We start from the raw sequence: 26,273 nt of genomic DNA on the forward strand, positions 1-26,273 counted from the left end.
CAAAAAACAGACAGAGGCTTTGGGTGACGACTGACCTTGGAGAGCCGGAGGGTCGCCTTGGACTGGGTCTAAAGGGGACTATCTGTTTCTTTTTTGGCTCAGTGGAGAAAGCCCCAGTCATATTCAGTTTCCAGGGCTGTGACTCTGGGAAGGGTGGAGACAGCGCAAGCAGAGAGCAAGACCATTGAAATGCTAATGACCTCCACCTGGGGGTTGTGTCTTCTCTAGAAGGAAAGGGGTGGGGCCCTTTCCATTCAGAACCAGACCCCAGAGCCTAGGGGAACACGGCCATACCTCCTCACACCAGTCAAGAATTATAGGCTAACAGGCGTCACCTGCTGGGCAAAAAAGCACAGTGACCCGAGGCATCAAGGGGTGGAGCAAACTTCTAAGACACACCCGCAGGGAAACCAGATACTGAATATTTCTTCCCTCTGGGAACCATCAATTATTTACTTGGGATGGAATGTATGGTGAGCGAACAAAACCATATTAAAAAAAAAATGGGTTGATGACAAAACCTCGAGGGCAATATACTGAGTGAAATAAGCCAGACACATTAGGACAATTATGGCAGGGTCTCACTGATAGGAACTAATTATAATATGTAAACTCATAGACATGAAATATAAGGTACCAAGATATAGGACGAGGTTTAAGAATGGGGAGTGGTTGCTTAGTATGAGCAGAATGTTCAATTAGGATGAACTTAAATGTTTGGAAATGAACAGGGGTGTTGGTAGCAAGATGTGAGAATAACTAACAGCACCAAACAGTGTGTGAATGAGGTGGAAAGGGAAAGCTCAGAGTCATATATGTTACCAGAAGGAAAGTTGGAGGTCAAAAGATGGAAATGTATAAAACTGAATCCTATGGTGGGCAATGTCCATGATCAACTGTACAAATACTAGAAATCACTTCATGAACCAGAACAAATGTATGACAATACAATTAGAAGTTAATAATAGAGGGGCATATAGGGAAGAACTATATACCTATTACAAACTATATACTACAGTTAGTAGTATTTCAACATTTTTTCATAAACAGTAACAAACGTACTATATCAATACTAGGAGTCAACAATTGAGGGGGGTTGGTTAGGGATAGGGGAGGTTTAGAGTTTCCTTTTCTTTTTTCATCTTTCACTTTATTTCTTGTCTGGAGTAATGAAAAGTTTCTAAAAATTGAACAAAAATTAAGTGTGATGGATGCACAGCTGTATGAGGGTACCCAGGTGCAAGTGATTGTACACTTTGGATCTTTGGATAATTGTATGGTATCTGAACAATCTCAACAAAAATGGAAAAAAAAAAAAAAAAAAAAAAAGGGTTCATGAAAACATCCAAAGCCTATTTGATAAAGGAGGCTCAAATTTTAAGCTTGGGGATGAACATAAGAATAAACAGATTTTGTTAAGAACAACACTTACAAAATTAGAGGCCTTCTGCCGAGTGTGAAGCTAGGAGTAGAAGAATAATGCAGACAAGAACCCAGGATCAGGAATGAGGCATTTCAGATGATTGCCTAGGAAGACTGGACCGTCCAGGTCCCCAGTAGTGCATGACTGCTGTCTTCTTGGGGATACCTGAAAGGAATCCAGCAGCCCTTGGCAATAGGAATCCTAGAATGTTAGAGCTAAAGGAGTGCTTAGAGATAACCGAGTCGTGACGCAGTATGCTTACTGTATGGATGAGGGAACTAGAGTAGAGAGGGTAAAGTGATGGCTCAAGGTCCTGAAACAAGTTAATAGCAAAGCCAGAACTAGGACCCATATCTCCCTATTCATATTGATATTGTTATCTTTTGTACACTGACTTTATTGCAGCTTTTAGTTCGTGTTGTTCATTTGTTTTAAGCATGTAACTCACATATAATGAGGAAGGGAAAAAAGTGGTCTTTCTGTTCCTTGAGCTCTGGGTATAATTGTCTTGAATCCTCAACCGTAAGATTGTAGTAGCCCAAAACCCTCTTAAAGATTTCTAATTCCTAGGTTATGGAAGGTAGAAAATGTTCTCCTGATTGCCTTTGCTTTCAGGAGGTGCATTCTAGTGTGCTACCTCTGTTCCGTATCACAGAGCCACAGCCTGGCACTCAGACTTGGCCACATTCCACAAAACCACTCAACTCACACTGAGCACCTCATACCACAAATTAAGAATGGTACCTTAATTGTGTGTGTATATTTATATATAAATAGGCTTCTAGATGTATCAATTTCTTTACTGACAATTTCATCCTTTCTTTACAGACTGCTGAAGGCTGAAATCAAGAAGACCAACCTGCTATTCACTGGTGCTTCCTCAGCAACTGCTAATGACTACAGAGCCCATTTGGATTCACTGTTATATTTTCCAGAAAAGAATCTGAGGCTTAGAGAATCTGCTCTAGAGAAACTAAATAGTGACCTTTCTAAAAATCAGTTTAGCAATCACTGAAAACAGCATGTCTTACTTTTTAAAAGCCTGCTAAATTTGTCAGAATCATTTTCCACATTATAGCTATTAAACCAAGTAAGATAAATGAACAAGCCTTATAAAAGTAAAATGTTAAACAAATGGCAATTATCATTAATATCCATTTCTCAAAGTCCCTGTGAGTGTCTACAAGGTGTCAGGCAGATTGCAGACTGCGCTGTTGCACTCATGGAGTCTTCAGTTATTAGGATTATTGTGTGAGCATCTACTTACCTGTTCTCCCAAATAGATCAACAAAGCAATCAAACTCTACACAGATATCAAAGCCACTCTCTAACCAATTTAGACTTGCATGTATTTGTTGAGAATCTCAATATCCTAGGCATCAGTATCATGTTATACACATTTACAGAAAGGGAATGCAACTGGAACAAGAGAAAATTTTACTGTTATTAAAAAAAAAAAAAAAAAAAAAAGGTATACCTGCATTACTCTGTAAAGAAAATTAAAAGAACAAATAATGTTCCCATAACGTCCCACATCCTTGAAGGCAGTAAAGACAAAATGAGACAGAGACCACCGACTTAACAAATGGATGACTTTATTAAGAGAGAAGACAAGACTGATGTTTGCTACAGTCAAACCATTCAGGAAAACAAAGCAAACATACCTACACAATACTTTGGTTTAAAAATTATTCATAATATCAACGCTAAACCTGATGTTTGAAGAATGAAATGGGACAGAGGGTGTAAAAACTAAACCAAAAAATACCCCACAGGTTTGCATAGATGAATTAATGTAGATGTATAATTGGCTTTTAAGAGAGGCTTGAGCACTCGATAATTCCTAATGACATTGACCGCCTCAAGCACGTAAAATGCATGAAAGTCACCAGCATCATGTTTCTCATTTCCTTCAATGAGCTCATGAGCAGAAACAACTTGTGCTGTGTGAAGGTGAAATGAAAAAGACTGTTTCCATCAGCCTAGTCCAGATGGGTGCATACAAACCCACCAATAGTCAACACTTGTCACCTTTAAGGCATCTACAAAGTGTCCCTCACAGTTTCACTTAATCTCTAGATAGGCATGTGGTTTGAGGTGGTCTCTGTTTCTGTACTCGGAGAGGTAACTGTATACCATCAATGTTCTGTTTAGTTACATGAAGTAGCTATTTCAAAGCTGCCTTTCCGTCTGGGCTTGGCTACTAACTGATGTACACTTGAGATAACATCTAAATGAGCTCTTATTAAAGTATATGAAAATGCCCGTGCACTGTGTAATAATCTCTCTCAGGAAAGCACTTCTCCAAAATAAAATAAAAATGACAGCACCACCTCTAATTTTGTGGGCAACTTGTTTAATGTGAGAAAACTCCTGTACTTTTTAAAATTCAGCACCTTTTTAAAATATAACATTGTGATGGGATGAATTCCTCTTAGGGGAAACTTCATTACAGGGAATTCTCATTTTGGAATATCATTTTTATATGCTAATTCCCCTATACCTCCTCATTATTTACCACTCTGTATAATGGATACTGGCTTACTTTTAAGAGGCAGGTGAAAAACAGCTATCTCTGAGAAGGGACATTTAGCTTTCAGTTTACAGCAAGAGCTAAAGTTATAGCATAAGGGATTTCAGAGGCTAATTCAATCAGAAATACAAAATTCCTGACATCAAAAATTCTCTCACCAAATATAACAGCTAGAAACTCTTTTGGAAATTATGGTCTGAAATTCAGTGTAACAAAAACATATCCTAAGTATATAATGTGTCAAAGTATATTCTTTCAACTCTCTCCCCTTCACTGCTCTTAATCCTTGCTCTTTTATGAAGGAAATGTCACTCAAACCCTGTCTTTCAATTTTTTAACTCTTTGTATTATGAACCGCAGCTACAAATAATGGGGCACTAAATTAAGCAATTAACGTTTCCCTTATCTGAAATGCTGTAACCAGCATAGTGCTGGCTCCTTATGTTATGAAGAGTTACTCAAAAAGAGGAAAACATTTTCTAGTTTGCTAAAAGAGTACAGAAAAGCATATTAATTCTATTGGTACTAGGCAGTGTTCACATAGACATAACAGAAAAAGAATGGTTTTTAGGGTCAGATATTTCCACAAATCAACATGATTACTTACATGATTATGTTAGTTTGTGGCAACACATTATCTTTAAAAAAACACTCTGGTTGCTGTCTTCCCTACCTATAGCAAAGTTTTCCTGGTTAATTTTCTCTTAGAAGTAATAAAATAAAAACATTCTTCATTCACATCAATCTATCTCCCATTTCAAGTAAATAACTCTGATCTGTTAGGTTTCCTTTCTTTCTTTTTTGATTTTTTTTTTTTTTTTGATAATGCTAAGCATTTTAATACACAAGGGTGTTGGTGAAATTCTTACAAAATAATAAATCTGAGTGTCTTCACTATACAATAAAACCTTTGGAAGTATCATCTACATAGTCACCACATAAAAAGACAGTCAACTCTCAATTAGGCAGGAAATTCTCATACTCCTTTTTTTTTTACTAGCCTTTTTGGTCATGACACTGTTCATTCATAAGCTGATCAAACAACTTTAAAATGATTGCAAAATATATCATGTTACAGGTTAATTACGCTCAGTGGAAGAGTAGGTCCAGAGCTCCTGATGACAAGGATATCTGGGGATCATCTGTAAAATTTTCTATCTCATTGGAGAGTTGGCTGTCACTCACATATGGAAAATACAGTACACTGACCTCAATCAGAGTCAACCCAATTTAAGGCAATACTGCTCCTTGGACATTGCTAGCATAAAGTGAAAGTCTCATCAGAAAAAAAATGACTCTATAGAAGTAATTACATTTTCCCAGTTTATACTTTCCTTCTTGACTTCTCTACAATCAAATTTTAGCATTTCTAATGACAGTTGTTAAATGCCAGGGGCAACAACAGCCTCTAACTTTTCCCTTAAAGAAGCTTACATATAAGAAGAGATTCTTCCACCATAAATTTGGATGACATTGTGCCCCATGCAGCATTATCAGGACAGTCCCCAGTTTGCTTCTCCTTGCCCATATTTCCTTTTCTGGACTAAGGAGAAAAAAATAGTCTATCAACAGTAAGATAAACAGATATGGCTTTAAGACTCACAGGCACCACCAGAGATGAGAGGTAAAAATGGGACTGTTTCATGTAGTCACTTTTCTGACTATGAGCAGTAAGAAATGGATTAAGTACTTTAAAAATCTTTTTTTTTTCTTTTTTGCTGGAACAGCAGGTTTTGCTTTATGACTGATCTAAAAAGCCCAGGTTATCAGAGTATGGCACACTATAATCAGTGAAATCTATCCAAACATTGTTACCTTCCAACATTAACTCTCCCTACACAAAAACTGTTTTTCCAGAGGAGGAAAACAGTTTTTGATTACATGCTCTTTTTGTTTTCAGTCCTTCAGAAAGTTTATTACACAGGGTCTCACTCTACTATTAGGCTGAAGATTATTCAGCCAATCACCACAGTTATCTTTCAAGAAAATCATCACTGAATAAATGAATAATCTTGGTATTCCCCAAAGTGATTTTTATACAAAGGCAATACTCTTTAAAAAATCAAGGCCCTAAAAAGTTAATCACTTATGTGGTAACCTGAATGCACCATTTTATAGCAGGTGTTCACAAAGAACAATTTGGCAAAAGGCAAAATTGAGAGACATGACAGTATTAAATAAAAGTAATTCTCAATTAAAAGCTGACTATTTTTATACTGAAAAGTCCTTACATTGAGGGAAAGGGGTAGACAACAGTTAGCAGGGAAGTTATTTATAATCCAGCTCAGATGCAGGCCACAGTAGAGAAGAAAGAAGGAAAATGGTCAGGCTCAGAATTGTCTAAAGTAAATTCAGTGGAAAACAAAGGCCCAGGGACAGATATTTTGGAATATGTTGATCTAGATTGAAGTGGCCACTGCCATTCTGAAAAGGAACATTTACCCATACTTTTCTTTTCTAATTTAGATGTCTCTATATGATCAAAAACCATATATATATATTTGTAGTTCATTAGGATACTGCTGGTTGTTGTAAAGTCACTTAAGAAACAGTAATTCAATGGTAGGCAAAGAGACTTTCTAAAAATCTCAATGTTCTTTTAAAGCATGTGTAGCAACTGTCGAGATCCCCAATAAAATGATTATGTCTAACAATGGTTTGAACATTACAGCCAATTATTTTTTTCAAGTTAGAACATTTAATTTGACCCTTATCTAATCCTGCTTCCAGCAAGGACTTACAAAAGTTAGGAGGAGGAAAGGGGGTATAAATATCAAAGTAGCCTTACAATAAGACTCCATAACACATTGTGCTCATTCAGGTATATGGGGTGTTAATGAGGCCTAGCCTCCTAAAAGGAAGAGGTATAGAAACAGAAAGGAAAGGGTTTTTAAAGTTGGAAGTATTAGTTAACACCACAACATTAAAGCATAGTACACTGTGGGCCTAAAAAGTAAACTGCATATGCTCCAGTAGTAGGAATAGGAACAAAGTATATGCTTCCACATTTATACAAAAATGACAAAATAAAAAGCGAGCAAGCAGTGAAGAGTTTTTAGCAGTTCATTAAAATAAGTGGTTAGCTGTTACCATAGTCTCAAAGAAAATATATTATTTCAATGAGAAAAATAAGAGGATTTAACTGGTTGAGTTTGATTTTTGTCTCCTTATTCACAGGGAAAGAATAGTTCTGATACTTTTAAAAAAGTGCTTTACAAAAATAAAATAAAATACTTAAAAATTCTAATCTTTTAAAAAAATTTAAAAAGAAAAGTAAATGTTTAATACAGATGTTGAACTGTATGTCACAAGGGGAATACCACCTTTGGTCAGAAATTCACTAAGACAGCTGAAATATTAACATTTGGTAAATGTTAAGTGGCCTGACATTTCCAAATGAAATGTCTCTTAATTAACATTTTACAGTAATAAATATGATTGAAAGAAGTACATGAGTAGCAAAAGAAATGCAGAATTTTTAAAGTAAACTTGATCATATTATGAGATAGAAAAATAAACATTTATAAAATAAAAATATTGCAAATGACATTGCCCATTTGCCTAATTATCAAATAAAAATACACTACATTTTTTTCTAAAACTATCATTTTTTTCTTAAACATGAAGCAAAATCACAGGGCAGACAAAGAAAAATATAGCATTACTATAAGTCAACAGGGCCTAAATATTGGGTATTGAGATCACCTTCTAGAATTTGATTTAAGGCCAGAGCCTCCATTTTGTCTCCCTTTTTCCATTTAAATGTAGATTTTTCTTCATTGCATTATAGCTTTTCTAAGTCCTGTCATTTTCCCTTTCCTCTATTTCTCCAAAATGACTACAACCTTTAGGGTTTTGTTTCTTTCTGTATTAGTCATTTCCCCAAATGTAACTATGCTTAGAAGCTTTTTGCCCAAGTTCCTAGGGTTCCAAAAACTGTAAGTACTAAAGATCGTTCTCCAAAATAAAAGTTCCAAATCTACTATAACAAACGGTTCTAAATAGCTTTCTGAAAACCATCTAACTTTAAAGACTATCTGGAAAGTTAAGGCAAACAGAAGGCAGTTTCCAGTGGGACAAGAATGGATTTACAACTTTTTCTCCAGTCACCTGTTTCTTTCCTAAATGAACACCATGTTGACATGCCAAAAAGTAAGATCCATATAATGAAAAATAAAAGCAGATCAAGCTGATGGGATACATTTTATATATACAGCTTGATCACCATTTATGTTAAACAAATAAAATGAGAATACGAATTTCTACAAGGTTAGCAGCTAAACAAAGACTCCAGATTTCTTGAAGAGAGGCAGGCTTAAAGGTCTTGTAAAAAGGCATCCAATGCTCATTAACAAACGTGTGGAACCAAATACTTGGATAAAGAACCATTTTATCAATTATAACCTCAAGTTGAATTAATCTAATTACCGAAGGCTGCACAAGACATTACTGAAATACTGCTGTCTTTGAAGCAAGAAAAAAACTTCCATCTTGCCAGAGAATGGCATCATCATTTATGTGATCATCTCCTAATTTCATTTCCCTTGACTCTACAAGTAAATGGACAGAAGAGAAGGCACACAAAACTTTTCATTTTCACTTGACTTTGCACAGACATGAGTTAAAATTCCATAGAGTTAAAATTCTGCCAATAAATACTAATCAACAGCCTGATGCCCAGAAATCCCTGATATTCAGGAAGTTTTAAAGAATGTTTCTAGTCCAATTTTCCTAGGACGGCTTATAAGGATATGCAAAAGCTCTACAGACCAGTGGTCAAAACAATATAGTTTAATAGCTAAAGGTGTATTTTTAAAAAATATTTTATGCTTGTGATTCTTTTCCTGAAGGGTATAAAAAGCAAAAGACTGTCCTTCAATACATCATACACTAATGAATCCAAAAAAAGCTATTTACTTTATTCTTCTATTCTGTATTGGAAACATTATGCTGACCTTGAGCATTCAACTTCATAAAATTTTAATTGCTACCCAAAAAAAAAACAAAAACAAAAACAAAAACTAATCCCTACATACCAATACTCTATATCTAACAAAAATGGCTTACAGAACTCTTAAATACCACCTCCCAACATAGAGGGGGCCAATATTCAGAAGCTAGATTTTCTTGTACTGCCCAAGTGATAAGGAATAACCAAAATATTGTAAGTGAATTAAAATTATTTATGGTCAGAAACACACTTAAAGATAAGTCCTGGAAAAGCAAACTTAGGAGGAAAAAATAAATGTGGAATGCATTTTGTACCATCCAGTAGTATTTGCTACAGTGAGTCCGTTTCAAGGCAGAGTCCTAGGTTTTTACTGCTTGTAATGGAAACCTGGGGACAGGAGAATAAAAGAAGGAAACAAAATTAAGAAAAAGTCTTTGAAACTCTCACATACAGTTTTTCTCCCGCCCAAAGTAAATTATCTCTATGCTTTTCAAGCAACTCTTGTTTTCTTTACTCTTAATTGTAAAATATTTATATATAAAATCAACGTGCTATTTTTAAAAGATTACGTATCAAATGTATATCAAGGACAGGAAAGCACCATAAAAAAAAGTGGTCCATACAGTTGAATAAGGGATGGCTAAAATGCCACCAACTGATGGAAACTGTGTTGGATGGGTTGTTTTGATAAAGCCATTTATAACATCCAAATAATTCCATCTATTAAATAATGTCTTTTGTCTTATTCACAACATTGGCTGAACTTCAGAATCATGGCGAGGGGAGGAGGAACTTTAAAAAAAATACAAATCCCTAGCACCCTCCACCCAGAGATTCTGACGCAATTGGTGGTCTGGGGTGGCACCAGTGCACTGGTATTTTTTAATAACTGAAGGAAAAAAATAAAATAGTTTGGGAAGGCTATCATTAAATTTGGGGAAAGATTATAAAAATTTTCACCTAAGAAATCCTCAAAAACCGTAAAAACAAACTCCATCAATTAATAAAATCTAGTATCTGTAAAGCCCGTTGCAATCTACAAAGCTACTTTCACATATTTTATCTTACTTGATCATGACAACCCTGATACTTACTATTAGGATTATCTCCATTTTATAGATGAAGAAATTAACAGAAGAAACTACTTTTTCATTATCTTATTTTATGATTGTATACACATAAGTAAATGTCTAGTCTAGGAAAAGCAATACTGCCTGATTATTCCTTTATTTTAAGGAATTGGTCCAACTTGGATTTCTATATTCTTTCATTATTTTCTCTGCTGTATTTTTCTTTTGCATATAAGTTTTATATGGGGTGTGTGTGTGTGTAAATCTAATTAACACAGTCATGGGCAGGCTGAAAACAAGAGCCAGTATAGAAAATGTATCCCAGTGGTTCTAAATTTTTGGATAGAGGTCACTTTCACCCTTTAAAAACCTGATGAAAGCTACAAACACCCTCTGGAGTAAAATACAAACACATAGACAATCTTGCATTCCATGTAAGGTGCTTTGTTTTGCTTTGTTTTCTCGAGGTTCTTTGTTTTTTTTTAAAGTAAAGAATACTATACGGATAAACTGAGAGGAAGGCTAAATTGCTTTTTTTCACTCTAGTGATATAAAAGATGGCATTTGTGTCTTCTCCCATAGCATGAGGATTATGAATAAAGATCCTGAAACCTGACCACATAAGTTCTTCTTACCTTTATGAGAGGATTCCGGTTTTGAGAAATGACGTGTGGAATTATGCTGGTTTGTAAAATGATTGTAATCCAAATCTTCAGCATCTGTCATGGCAGGTGGTGGTGGCCTGCAAGGAAGTCAGAATTTAAAGAAATATTCTAAGAAATGATAACTAAGAGTCTAAGAAACAATTCCAACTCTGACTGGATCACATGTTAAAAGCATTTTCTGTAAAAACATAAAGCCAGAATGCTCTCAAATTCACACTTTAGTTCCTAGCCAGTTACATGATCCTGTAATAAATGATTTAATCTTGCTGTCCCTTTGTTTTGATGCACGTAATTCAATAAAAACAAATATCTTCTAAACACTTAATATGTTCCAGGCATTGTGCTAAAGGCTAGAGAAACAAAGATTAATGAGATGTGACCCATGCCGTCAATAAGAGATTCACTTTCTTTTGGTACATTTTATCAAAAAGAAAAAAAAAAAGGAAGAAAAAATGGGAGAAAAGAAGGGATAGAAAAGGGAGGGAGTAACAAAGAAAGTTAAGAAAATAAGAAAGAAAATTGGAAAAAAGTAAAGACAGAAGGAAGAAAGGAAGGAGGGAGGGAACTTTGGTTAACATAAAATTTTGTAAGCAAAGTTCCTTCATCCACTAGATGGCAAAGTAGATCTTTAAAGACGGAAACGGCAGTAACACCATTACAATTTGTTACGTTAAAAGCAGACAATATGGAAACACATTGGGAAAATTTTATTGCTCTAAACTTTTTATTATTTTAATTACTCAATATACATTTTGGCAAACAGTTGGCATTAAAGGAAGATGAAAAACAAAACCTCTGAAGTGTTTCTCATTTTTTTTGTTGTTGCTTCTCAAACATGTACTCAAATTTAGCATTACAGCTTAAAACATGGAATCAGATGAAGTTAAGATTTGCCAAATATATAATGAAGTTGTAGGAAATTTGTGTAATTATATATGCAATATAGAAGGCACAGTATTCTGAGGTTTAGAAAGTTATGGTCAGTTTGGTACAATAGGTTCTGGCATACAATAGAGGCAAATGTGTTTAAATTTCTCACCCTGTCCCACCAAAATGAACTCTCCTTCCCTGTGTATTCAGATTCCAGAAGACAAGTCAGTACAAGTAAACTTATGTATATATCAAAGACGCTATGGGCTCTACACAGATTACCTGATTTAACTTTCAGGACAAGTCTGTACAGTAGCCATCATACACATATTTTAGAGTTAGATCAGGTCAGATGAAGTAAGTGACCTATCCAAGTTCACACAACTGTTAAATGCATAGCAACAGCTCAAACTCAAACTCAACAAAACCAGTGCTTTTAACTACTATGCAATGCTTTGCTACACAGGTATGTATTTTTATTAGCAGCATCAACTGCATTCAAGACTACACTATAAATATATATATATAAAAAGATACTTCCAACTTGGCATATTTTTTATGCATTTGTAATGTAATGTAAAATTAATGTGAGCATAACAATGTTGCATTTTCCTTGTTTTCTTTTTGAACCATTTGTTACAAATTATTGGATATAAATGACTACAGTGTTTTTCTGTAAGTATTAACTGATATTTTTAATATTTACCTTAAAAAGGAACATAAGACTTGGTAGCAAGAGTTGAGGAAAAACAATCTGATTCCAGGGATTAAGAACTTACACTCAGGAGAGAACCTAAGATGGCGGCTACGTGAGACAGGGCAAAAAAACACTTCCGTGAAAAATACTAGATAAAAACCAGAAAGTGACCCAGAACACCACTTCCAGGGATGCACCAGCTGGACAAGGTCTGCTAAAACCACATGAACCATGCATTTGGTGAAACCGGGAGTTTGCGTTCTGAAACAAGTGAGTAAGCTAGCTGAAAGTCCCACGGCTGCACTGCGGTGTGGGGAAACCAGGGGTTGGCATTTGGAGACGGACTAGTTCTTTAAAAAAAAAAAAAAAAACCCAGCAGTGGCTGCAGTTACAACGGTGAGAACCACGCAGTGAAGCATGGCAGGAGCAGGCTACACCAACCTCTCAGTGTCTGGCGTGGAGAATAGCCTGCTGCTGATTGTCTCAGAGCCAGGGGGGCAGAGGGGAGAGCCAAAAGGAGAAAGAAACCGCACCACTCACAGCCGGCTTCCCGGCGTGCTGGAGACACTCCTGCCCAGGGCCGGACTCACAGCCCAGAGCCGCGCCAGGAAACCCAGTCTGACAGGGAGTGTATCCCATGGCACCGCATATGTCACAATATCGGCCGTGGACAGTGGCCTTGGGTGCACCCACAGCTAGTTGTCCCACAGCTGGGAAGGTGGAGCTGTGTGAAAAGCGGGGGAGGGTTGAGATGCCCCATTCAGCCATTTTTGCATCAGGCTGGGAGTGCCCCTGCATGGCCCGGCAGCCCGGGGCTTCCCTTGAGGGACAGCGCGCACTTGTGACGTAGCACAGTCCTCCCTCAGCAGAGGTCCTGGAAGATCACAGCTGAGAAGGGGGGCCCGCTCAGAAAACCCAGGGACCCTATGTCAATGCTGGAGACTGGTGGGTCAGCGGCAGAGAATTTCTGTGGCAAGACTGAAATGAAGGCTTAGACTCTTGCAACAGCCTTGAATCTCCGGGAACACCTGGGAGGTTTGAATATTAAAGCTGCCCTGTCTCCCTAACTATCCAGACAGACGTCCCACATTCAGGGAGGACAGTACCAACAACACACCCAAACTGAGTGCATGAATTGAACCCCACAAGAATCATTTCCCACACACCACAAAGACAAAGTTGAGGAGAATTGACCTGAGGGGAATAGGTGTCTTGCAGACGCCATCTGCTGGTTAGAGAAAGTGAACGCCATCAAGTTGTAGATCTGAAAAATTAGTTTGGTATTTTTTATATCTTGAAAGAACCCTAGCAAGCAAAGAAAATGCCAAGAGGCCAAAAACAACCGAAGATCTTAAAGCATATGATAAAACCAGAAGATATGGAGAACCGAATCCCAAACACCCAAATCAAACGATTAGAAGAGACACAATACTTGGCGCAATTAATCAAAGAACTACAGTAAAAGAATGAGAGCACGGCACAGAATATAAAGGACATGAAGAAGAACATGGCACAGGATATAAAGGACATAAAGAAGACCCTAGAAGAGCATAAAGAACAAATTGCAAGAGTAAATAAAAAAATAGAAGATCTTATGGAAATAAAAAAAAACTGTTGGTCAAATTAAAAAGACTCTGGATACTCATAACACAAGATTAGAGGAAGCTGAACAACGACTCAGTGTCCTAGAGGACCACAGAACAGAAAATGAAAGAACAAAAGAAAGAATGGAGAAAAAAATTAAAATCGAAATGGATGTGACAGATCAAATAAAACACCCAAATATAAGACTCATTGGTATCCCAGAAGAGGAAGAGAAGGGGAAAGGTCTAGAAAGAGTATTCAAAGAAATTGTTGGGGAAAACTTCCCAAACCTTCTACACAATATAAATACACAAAGCATAAATGCCCAGCGAACTCCAAATAGAATAAATCCAAATAAACCCACTCCAAGACATATTCTGATCAGACTGTCAAACACTGAAGAGAAGAAGCCAGTTCTAAAAGCAGCAAGAGAAAAGCAATTCACCACATACAAAGGAAACAACATAAGACTAAGCAGTGACTACTCAGTGGCCACCATGGAGGTGAGAAGGCAGTGGTATGACAAATTTAAAATTCTGAGACAGAAAAATTTCCAACCAAGAATACTTTATCCAGCAAAACTCTCCTTCAAATTTGAGGGAGAGCTTAAATTTTTCACAGACAAACAAATCCTGAGAGATTTTGCTAATAAAAGACCTGCCCTACTTCAGATACTAAAGGGAGCCCTACCGACAGAGAAACAAAGAAAGGAGAGTGAGAGATAGAATTTTAACAGACATATATAGAACCTTATATCCCAAAGCACCAGGACACACATCTTTCTCTAGTGATCATCGATCTTTCTCCAGATAAACCATATGCTGGGACATAAAACAAGCCGCAACAAATTAAAAAAAAAAAAATTGAATATATTCAAAGCACATTCTCTGACCATAATGGAATACAAATAGAAGTCAATAATATTTGATTTGTAACTCCACTATTTACTTCCTACAGGATCTAAAATATATAAACTCTAATGACAAATCAGTGGTTCTGGACTCAATGTAAAATATGTAATTTTTGACAAGAACTATATAAAGGCGGGGGAATGGAGGAGTATAGGAACATAGTTTACATGTCTTATTGAAGTTAAGTTGTTATCAAAGAAAACCAAGATTGTTATGGATTTAAGAGGTTAAATTTAAGCCCCACAGTAAACACAAATAAATTATCAGAGAATATGACCATAGAGATGAAAAGTAGAGTATGGATTACGAGAAGTGGGGGAAGGGGCGATGGGGAGTTAAGAAATGAGTGTAGGGTTGCTGTTTGGGGTGAAGGGAAATTTCTAGTAATGAATGGTGGGAAGGTGATGGCATTACAACATTCTAAATGTGATTAATCCCACTAATGGAATGCTAGGGAGAGGGTGGAATGGGAAGATTTAGGCTGTATATGTTTCCACAATCGAAAAAAAAAAAAAAAAAAAAAAGACAGTCTAAATAGATGACAATTGAATGCCAAGGATGATCCTGGATGGGATCTGAGGATGGAGGAGAGGAGGCTCAAAGGGACACAGTTGAGACATAAGGGAAAAAAAAAAAAAAAGGAAATATAGAATGTAAGCTTTGTATCACTATTGAATTTCCTGAACTTCTTAGCTGCATTTAATGGAACTGCATAAAAGAATGTTCTTGTTCATGGGAGTTGTATATGTGGATTATATTATTTGTTCAAGGATGTATGCAGCTTGCTGTCGTATGTTCAGAAAGAGCAATAGATGATGGATGGTAGACAGGGAGGGAGGGAGGGAAAGAAAGAAATGACGGTGTGACAGCATGTTAAAGTGGGTGGATCGGGGTATCAGGGGAAGGGGGTCAGGGTATGCTGTGTATGGGGTTTGTATTATTTTTGCAACTGTTCCTGTAACTTTGAATTTATTTCAAAATAAAATTAAAAAAAAAAAAAAAACTTACATTCAAAAAACTGGAGAGATTTAGACCCCAGGACACAGGGTTGGTAATAAGGGAAGGAGGGGCCTATTCTTTTCTCTTTCATTGACCTCATAAGGCAAACAAAACCTAGAAAAACAAAAGCTGAGTGGGATTTAAAAAAAGAACAAAACACAACTCCCTAATTATTGTCACACCATCAACTCATAATCAAGGAAAATGATGCTATAGTTGGAAAACAAAGCAAAAGCATAGGGAACTCTCTAGAATCTCCACATAAGGATATAACAAATCAATGTGGAATGCCCTCCGTTCTCTTGGTGGTCTGTTCTGTTTAGTTTTGGTTAGGTAAAGAATAAATCTTAGCTTAATTGTTTCCAGGGGCCCTACCAAATTATTTTGTTGCAGTTGAGAGTTGTTTCAAAATAAGGGTATTTAAATCCAAGGTTAGAAAAATCTTGTTAATCAAGCTTATTTTGTAATTTTTGATGTATTACAATTACCTGTTTCCTACAGTTTCCATGAAATGATTACATCCTTAAGTTGGTAATATAGCCAAATATCCTGTACAATTCAGTTCAGAAGTCACTTCTTCAAGAATCCTTCCCAGACACCCAGACTAGGTTAAGTGTCTCTATGTGGTCTCAACGATTCCCTGTACTTTTCATCCATAACATTTAATACAATCATAATACTTTTATAATTATTTATTTTTATTATAAACTTAATTGAGGGCAGAAAACAGTTTCTTTTTGTTGTGTATTTTTTACCACAGTACTGAGCACTTATTAGGATGCTCAATTAATACATGATGAATGAATAAGCGGACATAAGAGCATATCATATTCATAAGAATGCCGTAGGAACAAAATGAGATTTATGAACTCTTTTAAGTTTTTTTAAGGGAAAAAGGCAATCCCAAGTAGTTCTGCCAGGAAGAAATCTGATAAAAGAATTCGGAACTCAGGTTAGAACTTTTTCCAATTACCAAGATTTAAAATAAACTCAGACTGCCAGAATAGATTTCCTGAGAAAGAACAGAAAATACTGTAATAGATGAAGAAATTCAATTTTTGACTATGAATGTTCAAGCTCTACATGAGAATTTATTTCCTACTACTGAACTAAAGTAAACTGAACTAGGACTGACCGCGAAAGCTTCATGTTTTTCAGTCCTCAAAACTGTCTCTTTCTGTTAACATGGCTAAGTAAATTTTGACACAATTAATCATGGAAGAGGAAACCACAGACTCTAAACAGAAAGCATACATTCTGATATTAATTGTACAAGATTTCTATAAAAGATCATAGGCTTTGCTTTGTAACAATGAAAACATACATTTCACAAATTTATATTTTCTCATATATATACAATCTATCATTTAAATATCTTTAAATGATATTTAAAGACACGTGTCCCTCTAAAGTAAAAAAAGACTTCAGTTTTACTAACTGAAAGTCTCTTTTCAGTATCTCACCTATAATAACTATTTTTTTAATCTTCATTTTATTGAGATATATTCACATACCACGCAGTCATACAAAACAAATCGTACATTTGATTGTTCACAGAACCATTACATAGTTGTACATTCATCACCTAAATCAATCCCTGACACCTTCATTAGCACACACACAAAAATAACAAGAATAATAATTAAAGTGAAAAAGAACAATTAAAGCAAAAAAGAACAATGGGTACCTTTGTCTGTCTGTTTGTTTCCTTCCCCTATTTTTCTACTCATCCATCCATAAACTAGACAAAGGGGAGTGTGGTCCTTATGGCTTTCCCAATCCCATTGTCACCCCTCATAAGCTACATTTTTATACAATTGTCTTCAAGATTCATGGGTTCTGGGTTGTACTTTGATAGTTTCAGGTATCTACCACCAGCTACCCCAATTCATTAGAACCTAAAAAGGGTTGTCTATATTGTGAGTAAGACTGCCCACCAGAGTGACCTCTCGGCTCCTTTTGGAATCTCTCTGCCACTGAAGCTTATTTCATTTCCTTTCACATCCCCCTTTTGGTCAAGAAGATTATAATAACTATTTTAAATACAGAATCATTTGATTACTCAATTTTCCCAAATATGCCAAATATTTCAGAGCACTTATTATATTCCATAAACTTGTTTTCAACTTTAATGAATCTTTTTAAATAGCCACCCCAGACTGTGCTATCATATCTACTGTCAAAGTCACTGGTTTTCTAAAAATAATGAATGAGCCCAAGGACTTTAAAGACTACAAAATAACCCTAAAGATTTGAGTTCACATAACTAAAAAAAAAAAAAAACCTAATAACCCAGACTAAATTTACCTATTGAGAATGGAGTAGTTGCTTATTTCCTTTGGATATTCTGAAGATATAAATAAAACTAAACTATGCACTTCCGAAACATGCTTTTAAAATATATCTTAACAAATATCTACAAGAGGAACAAATTTTGTTTATTTAAACAGACTATACCTTTGTCCTCAGAGCAATTTAAACCTAATAGAATTTTTCAACTTTCTGAAAACCTGTAAGGTTTATTATTGAAGCTAGTTTTTTAAATGCAATTTTATTATATTCACATACAATACAATCATCCAGAATGTACAATCAATTGTTCACAGTATCATCACCATAATCAATTTTTTGAACATTTTCAATACTCAAAAAAATAAAAATACAAATAAGAATAAAAATAAAAGTAAAAAAGAACATCCAAAACATCTCATATTCCTTCTCCCCCTATTATTCATTTACTTTTTTGTCCCTCTTTTTTCTCTACTCATCTGTCTATAAACTGGATAATGGGAATGTAAGCCACAAGGTTTTCACAATCACCCAGACACATCATATAAGCTACATGGCTATATGATCATCTTCAAGAATCAAGGACACTGGATTGCAATTCAACAGTTCAGGTATTTCCTTCTAGCTATTTTAGTACACTAAAGACTAAAATGGGATATCTATACAATGCATAAGAATAACCTCCAGAATGACCCCTTGGCTCCATTTGAGAGCTCTCAGCCACTGTCACTTTACTTTGTTTAAATTCTCTGCCCCCTTTTGTTCAGGAAAGCTTTCTCAATCCCATGATGCTGGTTCCAGGTTCATCACTGGGATTCATGTCCCACGTTGCCAGGGAGATTCACACACCTGGGAGTCATGTCCCACATAGGGGGGAGGGCAGTGAGTTTACCTGCCAAGTGGGCTGAGAGAGAGGCCACATCTGAGCAACCAAAGAGGTTCTCTGGGGGTGACTCTTAGGCACAATTACAAGTAGGCTTAGCCTCTCCTTTTCAGTAACAAGCTTTATAAGGGCAAGTCCCAAGAACAAGGACTTGGCCTACTACACTGATAGTCCCCAATGCTTGTGAGGATATCAGGAACTCCCTAGGTGGGGAAGTTTAATGTTTCCACATTTTTACCTAGGCCCTCAAGAGGGCTTTGCAAATACTTTCTGTTCTCTGCCCAAATTGCTATGGGATGTATTGGTGTTTCACACTAACCTGTACAAAACAACCAGATCTCACCACATATTCAAGGTTCCATGTAATTACAGTGTTTGAATAAACTGACCATACAAGCTAAATTACATAGCGTGCTACAGAAAGTATAGATTTTGCATCAAATAAACATCTCTTCCTTTGATCTCACACAGAAGTTGAAGTTTTAAAACACAGTCAATATCATCCTTTTCCCTTTAGTTGGTTTACTGTAGATCTAACCAAGTACATTTCGTTCATATCTCTAATTGAAGACTGATCTCTTTTTCAGACTCTAACATTTGCTGTATGGGGTAATGCTGACATTCATAGTTGCTGACCTCTGGCTCTGAGTCTCAAGTGCCACACAGATACCTGAAGTTCCCAGGACTGACCAACTTATACACAAACAGCTCAGCGCTACAGAAGTTAGAAATAACTGTTACAACTCATGAATAGATGTGACTGCTGTAAGAGCTTACAATCTAGGAACCTTTACCATAAGCCTTCCCCTGATAACCTACGTTCTCCAATTCAATTCTCAGAGTTTGTACATTATAGTTAGTCCATATTAGTGAGGCATTATACTGTCTGTCTTCCGATTCTGGCTTATTTCATTCAACGTCTTCAAGGTCCATTCACCTAGTTGCATACCTCACAACTTCATTTCTTCTTGTCACCGTTCAGTATTCCATTGTATGTATACACCACAGAGCTCACCTTTCTGTTTATCAGTCAATATACCCTTAGGCCACTTCCATCCATTGCGAATTGTGAATACTGCTGCCATAAACACCAGCGTGCAATGTTCACTCATGTTCCTGCTCTCAGTTACTCCAAGCATATATCCAATGATGGGGTTGTAGGACCATATGGCAAGCCCGTAGTTAGCTTCCTGTGGAACCATCACACTGCTCTCCCACTGGGTTGTGCCATTGTACTTCCCTAACAACAGGGAATAGGTACATCCCTCTCTCCACAATTTCTCCAGCACTTGCATCCCTCTGTTTATTTTTAAAACAGTTTTATTCACACACCATACAATCCACCCTAAGTAAACAATTAATGCATTCACCACCACAATCTACACAAAGACACTTTCATCTCTTCCCCAAAGAAAGAGGAAAAGGAGGAAAAAAATGAATAAAAATACAAAAGATAGAAGAAAAATAAAAACAAAATACAACGAAAGGGTCAAACACCACCACCACCACCAAGAATCCCATTATCACTCCCTTATAACCCCTTCTTATCCACATTTAGCTTTGGTATACAGCCTTTGTTACAACTGATGGAAGCATCTTACAATGTTACCATTAACTACAGACTCTAGTTTGCACTGATTGCATTTTTTCCCTATACCATCCAATTTTCAACACCTTGCAATGTTGACATTCGTTTTCCCTCATTTAAAAACATTCTTATATGTACACTTAATCACTATCACTGACCACCATAGGTTTTGCTAAGTTATACAATCCCAGTCATTATTTTCTATCTTTCCTTCTGGTGTCATACATGCCCTTAGCCTTCCTCTTTCAACTGTACTCAACACTCACTTTTGTTCAGAGTACTTACAATATTGTGCTACCATCAAACACTATTATGATATCCATTCCATTTCTGGATCTATACAATCAATCCTGTTGAACCTTCTGTACTCCTTCAGCATCAGATGTCTGATCTCTAACCTGATAACCTGTGTTCTCAAGTCTCAAATTTCACTCCTCAGTGTTAGTGCATATTAGTGAGACCATACAGTATACATCCTTTTGTTTCTGGCTAATTTCACTCAATGTAATGTCTACTGTCTACCATTTTGTCTTTTACATTTTATATGTCATATTGTATTTTATTTTCTCTCTCTCTCTCATTTTGCCCTTACTGAGTCTTCATTTCTATACTCTTCTCAAAACCTCTCTTTCCTGTATCTTCCTATCTGCCTATAGCCTCCCTTTAGTACTTCTTATAGAGCAGGTCTCTTGTTCACAAACTCTGTCAGTGTCTGTCTGAAAATATTTTAAACTCTCCCTCATTTTTGAAAGACAGTTTCACCAGATATAGAATTCTTGGTTGGCAGTTTTTCTCTTTAAGTATCTTAAATATATCATACCACTGCCTTCTCACATCTGTGGTTTCTACTGAGAAATCTGCACATAGTCTTACCAAACTTCCTTTGTATGTGATGGATCGCTTTTCTCTTGCAGCTTTCAGAATTCTTTGTCTTTGACATTTTATAATCTGATTATTAAATGTCTTGGAGTTGGTCTACTTGGATCTATTCTGTTTGGGGTATGCTGCGCTTCTTGGATCTGTAATTTGTATCTTTCATAAGAGATAGGAAATTTTCAGTGATTATTTCCTCCATTATTCTTTCTGCCCCTTTTCCCTTCTCTTCTCCTTATAGGATGCCCATGACATGTATATTCATGTGCTTCATGTTGTCATTCAGTTCCTTGAGACCTACTCACATTTTTCCATTCTTTTCCCTATCTGTTCGTGTATAGGATTTCAGATGTCCTGCCTCTAGTTAATAATTCCTTTCTTCTGCCTCTTCAAATCAGCTGTTGTATGTCTCTATTGTGTTTTTCATCTCTTCTATTGTGCCTTTCATTCCCATAAGTTCTGCCATGTTTTTTCAAACTTTTGAGTTCTTCCTTATGTTTGCCCAGTGTCTTCCTAATATCCTTCATCTCTTTTGCGGTATCTTCCCTCAACTCATTGATTTAATTTTTGAATTGATTTAGCACATTTGAAAATCTTTAATTATTTGTTTCAACTCCTATATATCATTTGAAATGTAAGTTTTTTTCTTTGACTGTGCCATATCTTCATTTTTCCTAGTGTGATTCATAATTTTTGTTGTCTAGGCATCTGGTTTCCTTGATTACCCCAATCAGATTTTCCCAGACCAGATAGGCCCACGTCTCAGGAGGAGACTGTGTATTCAGTATCACGTTCCCTGAGGGTAAGATCCAGAAGATGTCAGACTTTCCTGTGAAGCCTCTAGACTCTGCTTTCCCTATCATGCCCAGCAGGTGGCACTTGTCAGCCATCAGCTCCCCACCGGTGTAAAGAGGTGAGATGTATTTATTTCTCAGTGGACCCTGTCCCCACCATGGACCAAGGGTGTCAGAAGCCAAGCCTAAGCTGTTTCTGTCTACCCCCATCCCCCGACCAGGCCCTGGGGTCTGAATTCTCTGAGTGAGGACCGCCACTTGAGCTGGGCTCCATTCTCACCCCTTTTCTTAGGGAAGATAAGCCCTTTAGGGGTTATCTCCTACACTTGTGTTTTTCCTTTGACTCTGACTATCTTAACTCCACTCTTTCCCGGGTCAGTGTTGACAACTGAAAATGCCTGAGGCTTTCTCTAATGAGCTACTTAGAATGAGAGAGAAAAAAAGGAAAAAAGCAAGAAGTCCCCTTTTCAGAGCCAGTCCTCAGCCCTCCAGTTCACCAGGCAAGAATCAGTTGGTACCTAATTCTGTGTGCCCCTTTTCTTGGGACACAGCCCTTTTCCAGTATTCTGATCTCATTAGACTCCAAAAACCTCTGTTTTTATTTATTTATGTATTCTTTTCCCATCAGCCCTGCCTCCTCTCTGCCAGGAGAAACCTCTGGTTCCTTTTCTGCTTGCTTCGGGTTTATCTTTGCTCATCGTACGTATTCAGTAGTCCAAATTTGTTAATTAAAACTGCAACTGGAGCTTGGTTGAGATACATTCCATTGCTCCTGACAGGGAGTGCTTCTTTTTCCCACAGGGAAGTTTCCCAACTCAGCCTGCTGTGCCAGTGGGGGAGGGGCACCAGCTCCGCAATTTGGGGAGCTTTACTTACAGTTGCATGCTGCAATCTCAGCCATTCCACCCATTCCAGACTGGTGTATGATGTGTGTTTAGTCACGACATCCCCCCATCAGTTGTTCCAGACTATTTTCTAGTTGTTCCTGGCTATTTATTAGTTGCTCTGGGGGACTAACTAAATTCCACACCTCCCTATGTCTGAAGATAGCTTTTTAAGGACACTAAATATATTCACTTTAAGAGAAAGTGTTAGTAATAGCTTAAGTGTGGATAATGAGTAGCAACAAGCATATATTATTTGTGATAAACCTTATATTTTATGAATTAACAAATATCTTATTAATAATCCAGACCAAAATTCAAGGTTGTATTTTAATAATTCAGAGTTCTCAAAATGTTAAGACTTAGGGTTACTTTTGTCTTTTTCTATTTAATGACCTCTTCCTGCCTCAGTCCCAACTGCATTTTCTTTTTAAAGTCACAGAAACCAATTGAAAAAAAAAAAAAAAAAGTTTGCTTCCCCAGGGACTTAAATGTTGACAACTTCAGGTTTAAAGACAGTAGTTCCTCCAAAACTATGACCCAAGATTGTTTGAGAGAAGTCAGAAAGTACGTATATCATAGCCACAGCTATTTGATCTTCCTGGATTTACACAGCTGCCATGACTCAAGTAAATATTTGCTTATGACATTGAGATTCTGGCAGAAATGACTCTGAGCATGTGTAAATGCTACATATGCACAAGTAGGACCATGAAACCCAGTAAAAATACAGAACCTGAGATTTTACTGAGGTAAATGGTTAATCTCATCCCTAATTAATTGAGGGCATCAATTCAGCAAATCCAGAGACAAGATCTGGTCCTAACAAAAAGCACTTATCCTTTCTTATAAACCCAGCTTCTGTGAAATTCCCCAAATCTTCTGATATGACTTGTACAACCCAACTTAAGACTGGAAACAAAGTTTCAAAATAGCCCTGAAAGACGTGATACCACCTCACAATTGCAGATCTCAGGATCTCCTCTTCAAAGAATAAACACTTTTCTCAGACAACTGAAATCAAGCTCACCCCAAAGTCAGGTTCCTCACTCTCCTTTTCACATGTCACTTACCGTACTGGCCTGCCATTCTTAGAACGGTGAGGTTCATTATTCTCTTTTGACTTTGGATGTGCTGATTTAGCTGTTTTTGGCTAGAGACAGAAATAAAATCTTTTAAAAAGGGAAGAACACATATACAGAAACAGAAAAAAAAAAAAAAAAAGGAAAGATTAGGTTTAGAAAATATGTAAATCATGCCAAAGGCTTCTTTAGTAATCTCAGGTAACTAACTTAGATTTAGATAAGCAATATAAAATATTCTTAAATATAGCCACTCAAAGATTTAAAAAAAAAAAATTACAGCTACCAAGTATATTGGAGGCTGCCAGTTCAGCCAGATGAGATGACTAGGTACACACAAACATGCTTACCCACATGGGTATGCTTGGCCGCTGGTTATTAGAACTGTGGAAATCTGAGAGCTGTGAAAATATTACTTGCTCTTAAAGTGTAAGTATTGTAAAATTAAGATACCTCATGACCCAAAGCACTTATATCTCAGTTGATCTTACAATGAATGGAATGAGTTCTTCAATCTTAGCAGTAGCTTTTTACCTAATTGCTGTCAATAATTCAGTATGATTTTTCATAAAGAAACAATTTTTATAAGTTAGCTTCACATACTCAACACAGATATTTTGAATCTTCTAAATATATTTTCAGACCTTACTCTAAAAGCAGAATCTTTTCATTTCTAAATTTTATTTGTAATTGAAAAGAAAAAAAAAAAAAAAACACACCATACCTTCCACTCAGGGTCATGCTTTCTTTTGTCCAAAGATGGTTTTTCCCGCTCCTTGGCCTTCTTGAAAGCTTTCTTCTCCTCAGCCATTAGCAGTCGAGCAATTTCCTAAACCAAATCCAGTTGACATCATTAATTGCAGAAATGAGAGTAGAAAATTAATGGGCTATTGGATAATCCAAACCAAATCAAAGAATGTTGGTTAAACAAACTTATTAACTAATATGAACTCACCTCATCCTGAGCTACTTGAGCTGCTTTCATGTCTACCTGGGTAGCCTGTGGCATAGCAAATACAAAAAAAGAAATTTAAGTGTAATCAACATTGCCCATTTTAAAAAAATCCTAGATAAAAAGAAACTAGTATTTGAAACTAGTTGTAATTAACATCCTTGAAGTTGTTAATTAGTTGGTATACCAGCCAGAAAAGAGTCTATTTTTTGTCAATTTCTAAAGCAGATGGTTAGAAAATAGAGAGAGGGATACAGAGTTCTGTTTCTAATGCTTACCAGTAAGTAAAACTGGACTCTCTATACCCTTTGTCTTGATTTTTCCACTCACAAAAAAGCTATCAATATCTCAGCTCATAGGAACCATAATACCTATAATATCTCAAGATTGATTCAATTCACAAAAAAACCTACTGATTCACCTGAACTTTGACTTAAAATCTGCTCACCAAAAGTTCTTCTTCTTGTAGTTTTCTGGCAATTTCAGCATCATACCATTCCTGATCCCTGTGGTTCACTTGAGATGGAGGAGAGACAGCTTCTTTCATCACTCTTGGCTTCATTCCTAGAAAAAACTCAATGTAATGATGCATCTGAGGCTATTTTCTAAAAAGTTAAAAAATTTAAGTTTTTGTTAGACTCTAATACTAACAATACTGCTTCCATTCCAGAATTTATTATATCAGTGTGAGATACACTTGAAATTTCTTTTTCCTAATCATGCAAGTGGTAATACAGATAATCCACACATTTAAATGAAGTTACCCACACAAACCTGCCTCATAAAAAAAATCCCCTCTCTTCAATATTCTTCAGTGGCAGAAAATCATGAAAGGAGCTGTGAGAACTTTGCAAAATAAGAAATGGAAAAGAAAAGAAATTTTTAAATTCAATGAAATAAAAAAAAATAGAGAAAAGAAAGTTACAGAGTCTGAGTTTTAAAGGGGCTCAACTATCAAGACTTGAGGCAAGGAGCGGCTTTCTTTATATTCAGTTCAGCTCTGTACACCTTACATTAGGAAACAGAAACAGCACCACCCTATGAGTTTATGTGATCCAGAAACAGGTGAAGCAATATAAAATACTCTGATAAAAGCTAATAAATTCCCATATTTCTAAATTTTCATTTGAGAAATAAATTTGTGCTGTAATATAAATATTTCAAATCTGACTCAACTTTCTTAAGTACCTTCAATGGGTCATTCCACAAGAAGGTAATACCAGAA

General features: G+C 36.4%; 1 protein-coding gene across 4 annotated transcripts in view; it reads right to left on the reverse strand.

The window, feature by feature from the left end:
* The window catches only part of CCDC50 (coiled-coil domain containing 50), a 104,257-nt gene that overhangs the window by 25,806 nt on the left and 52,178 nt on the right, over positions 1 to 26,273 (reverse strand). For 2 of the 4 annotated variants that reach the window (XR_005217307.1, XR_005217306.1), the window contains exons 7-12: positions 25,497 to 25,612; positions 25,052 to 25,096; positions 24,821 to 24,925; positions 24,088 to 24,167; positions 10,613 to 10,719; positions 9,222 to 9,294 (exon numbers count right to left, since the gene is read on the reverse strand). Coding sequence is in view for 2 of the 4 variants with exons in the window: in XM_037838269.1 (XP_037694197.1) it covers positions 9,275 to 9,294; positions 10,613 to 10,719; positions 24,088 to 24,167; positions 24,821 to 24,925; positions 25,052 to 25,096; positions 25,497 to 25,612 (473 nt within the window). In the remaining 2 variants the exon portion in view is untranslated. Of the gene's footprint in view, positions 1 to 3,001; positions 9,295 to 10,612; positions 10,720 to 24,087; positions 24,168 to 24,820; positions 24,926 to 25,051; positions 25,097 to 25,496; positions 25,613 to 26,273 lie in introns of those variants that run through there. The other 2 variants (XM_037838269.1, XM_037838266.1) reach the window with 1 other exon arrangement.

This window comes from Choloepus didactylus, chromosome 1, assembly GCF_015220235.1.
Source record: "Choloepus didactylus isolate mChoDid1 chromosome 1, mChoDid1.pri, whole genome shotgun sequence".
NCBI classification, from domain to species: domain Eukaryota; kingdom Metazoa; phylum Chordata; class Mammalia; order Pilosa; family Megalonychidae; genus Choloepus; species Choloepus didactylus.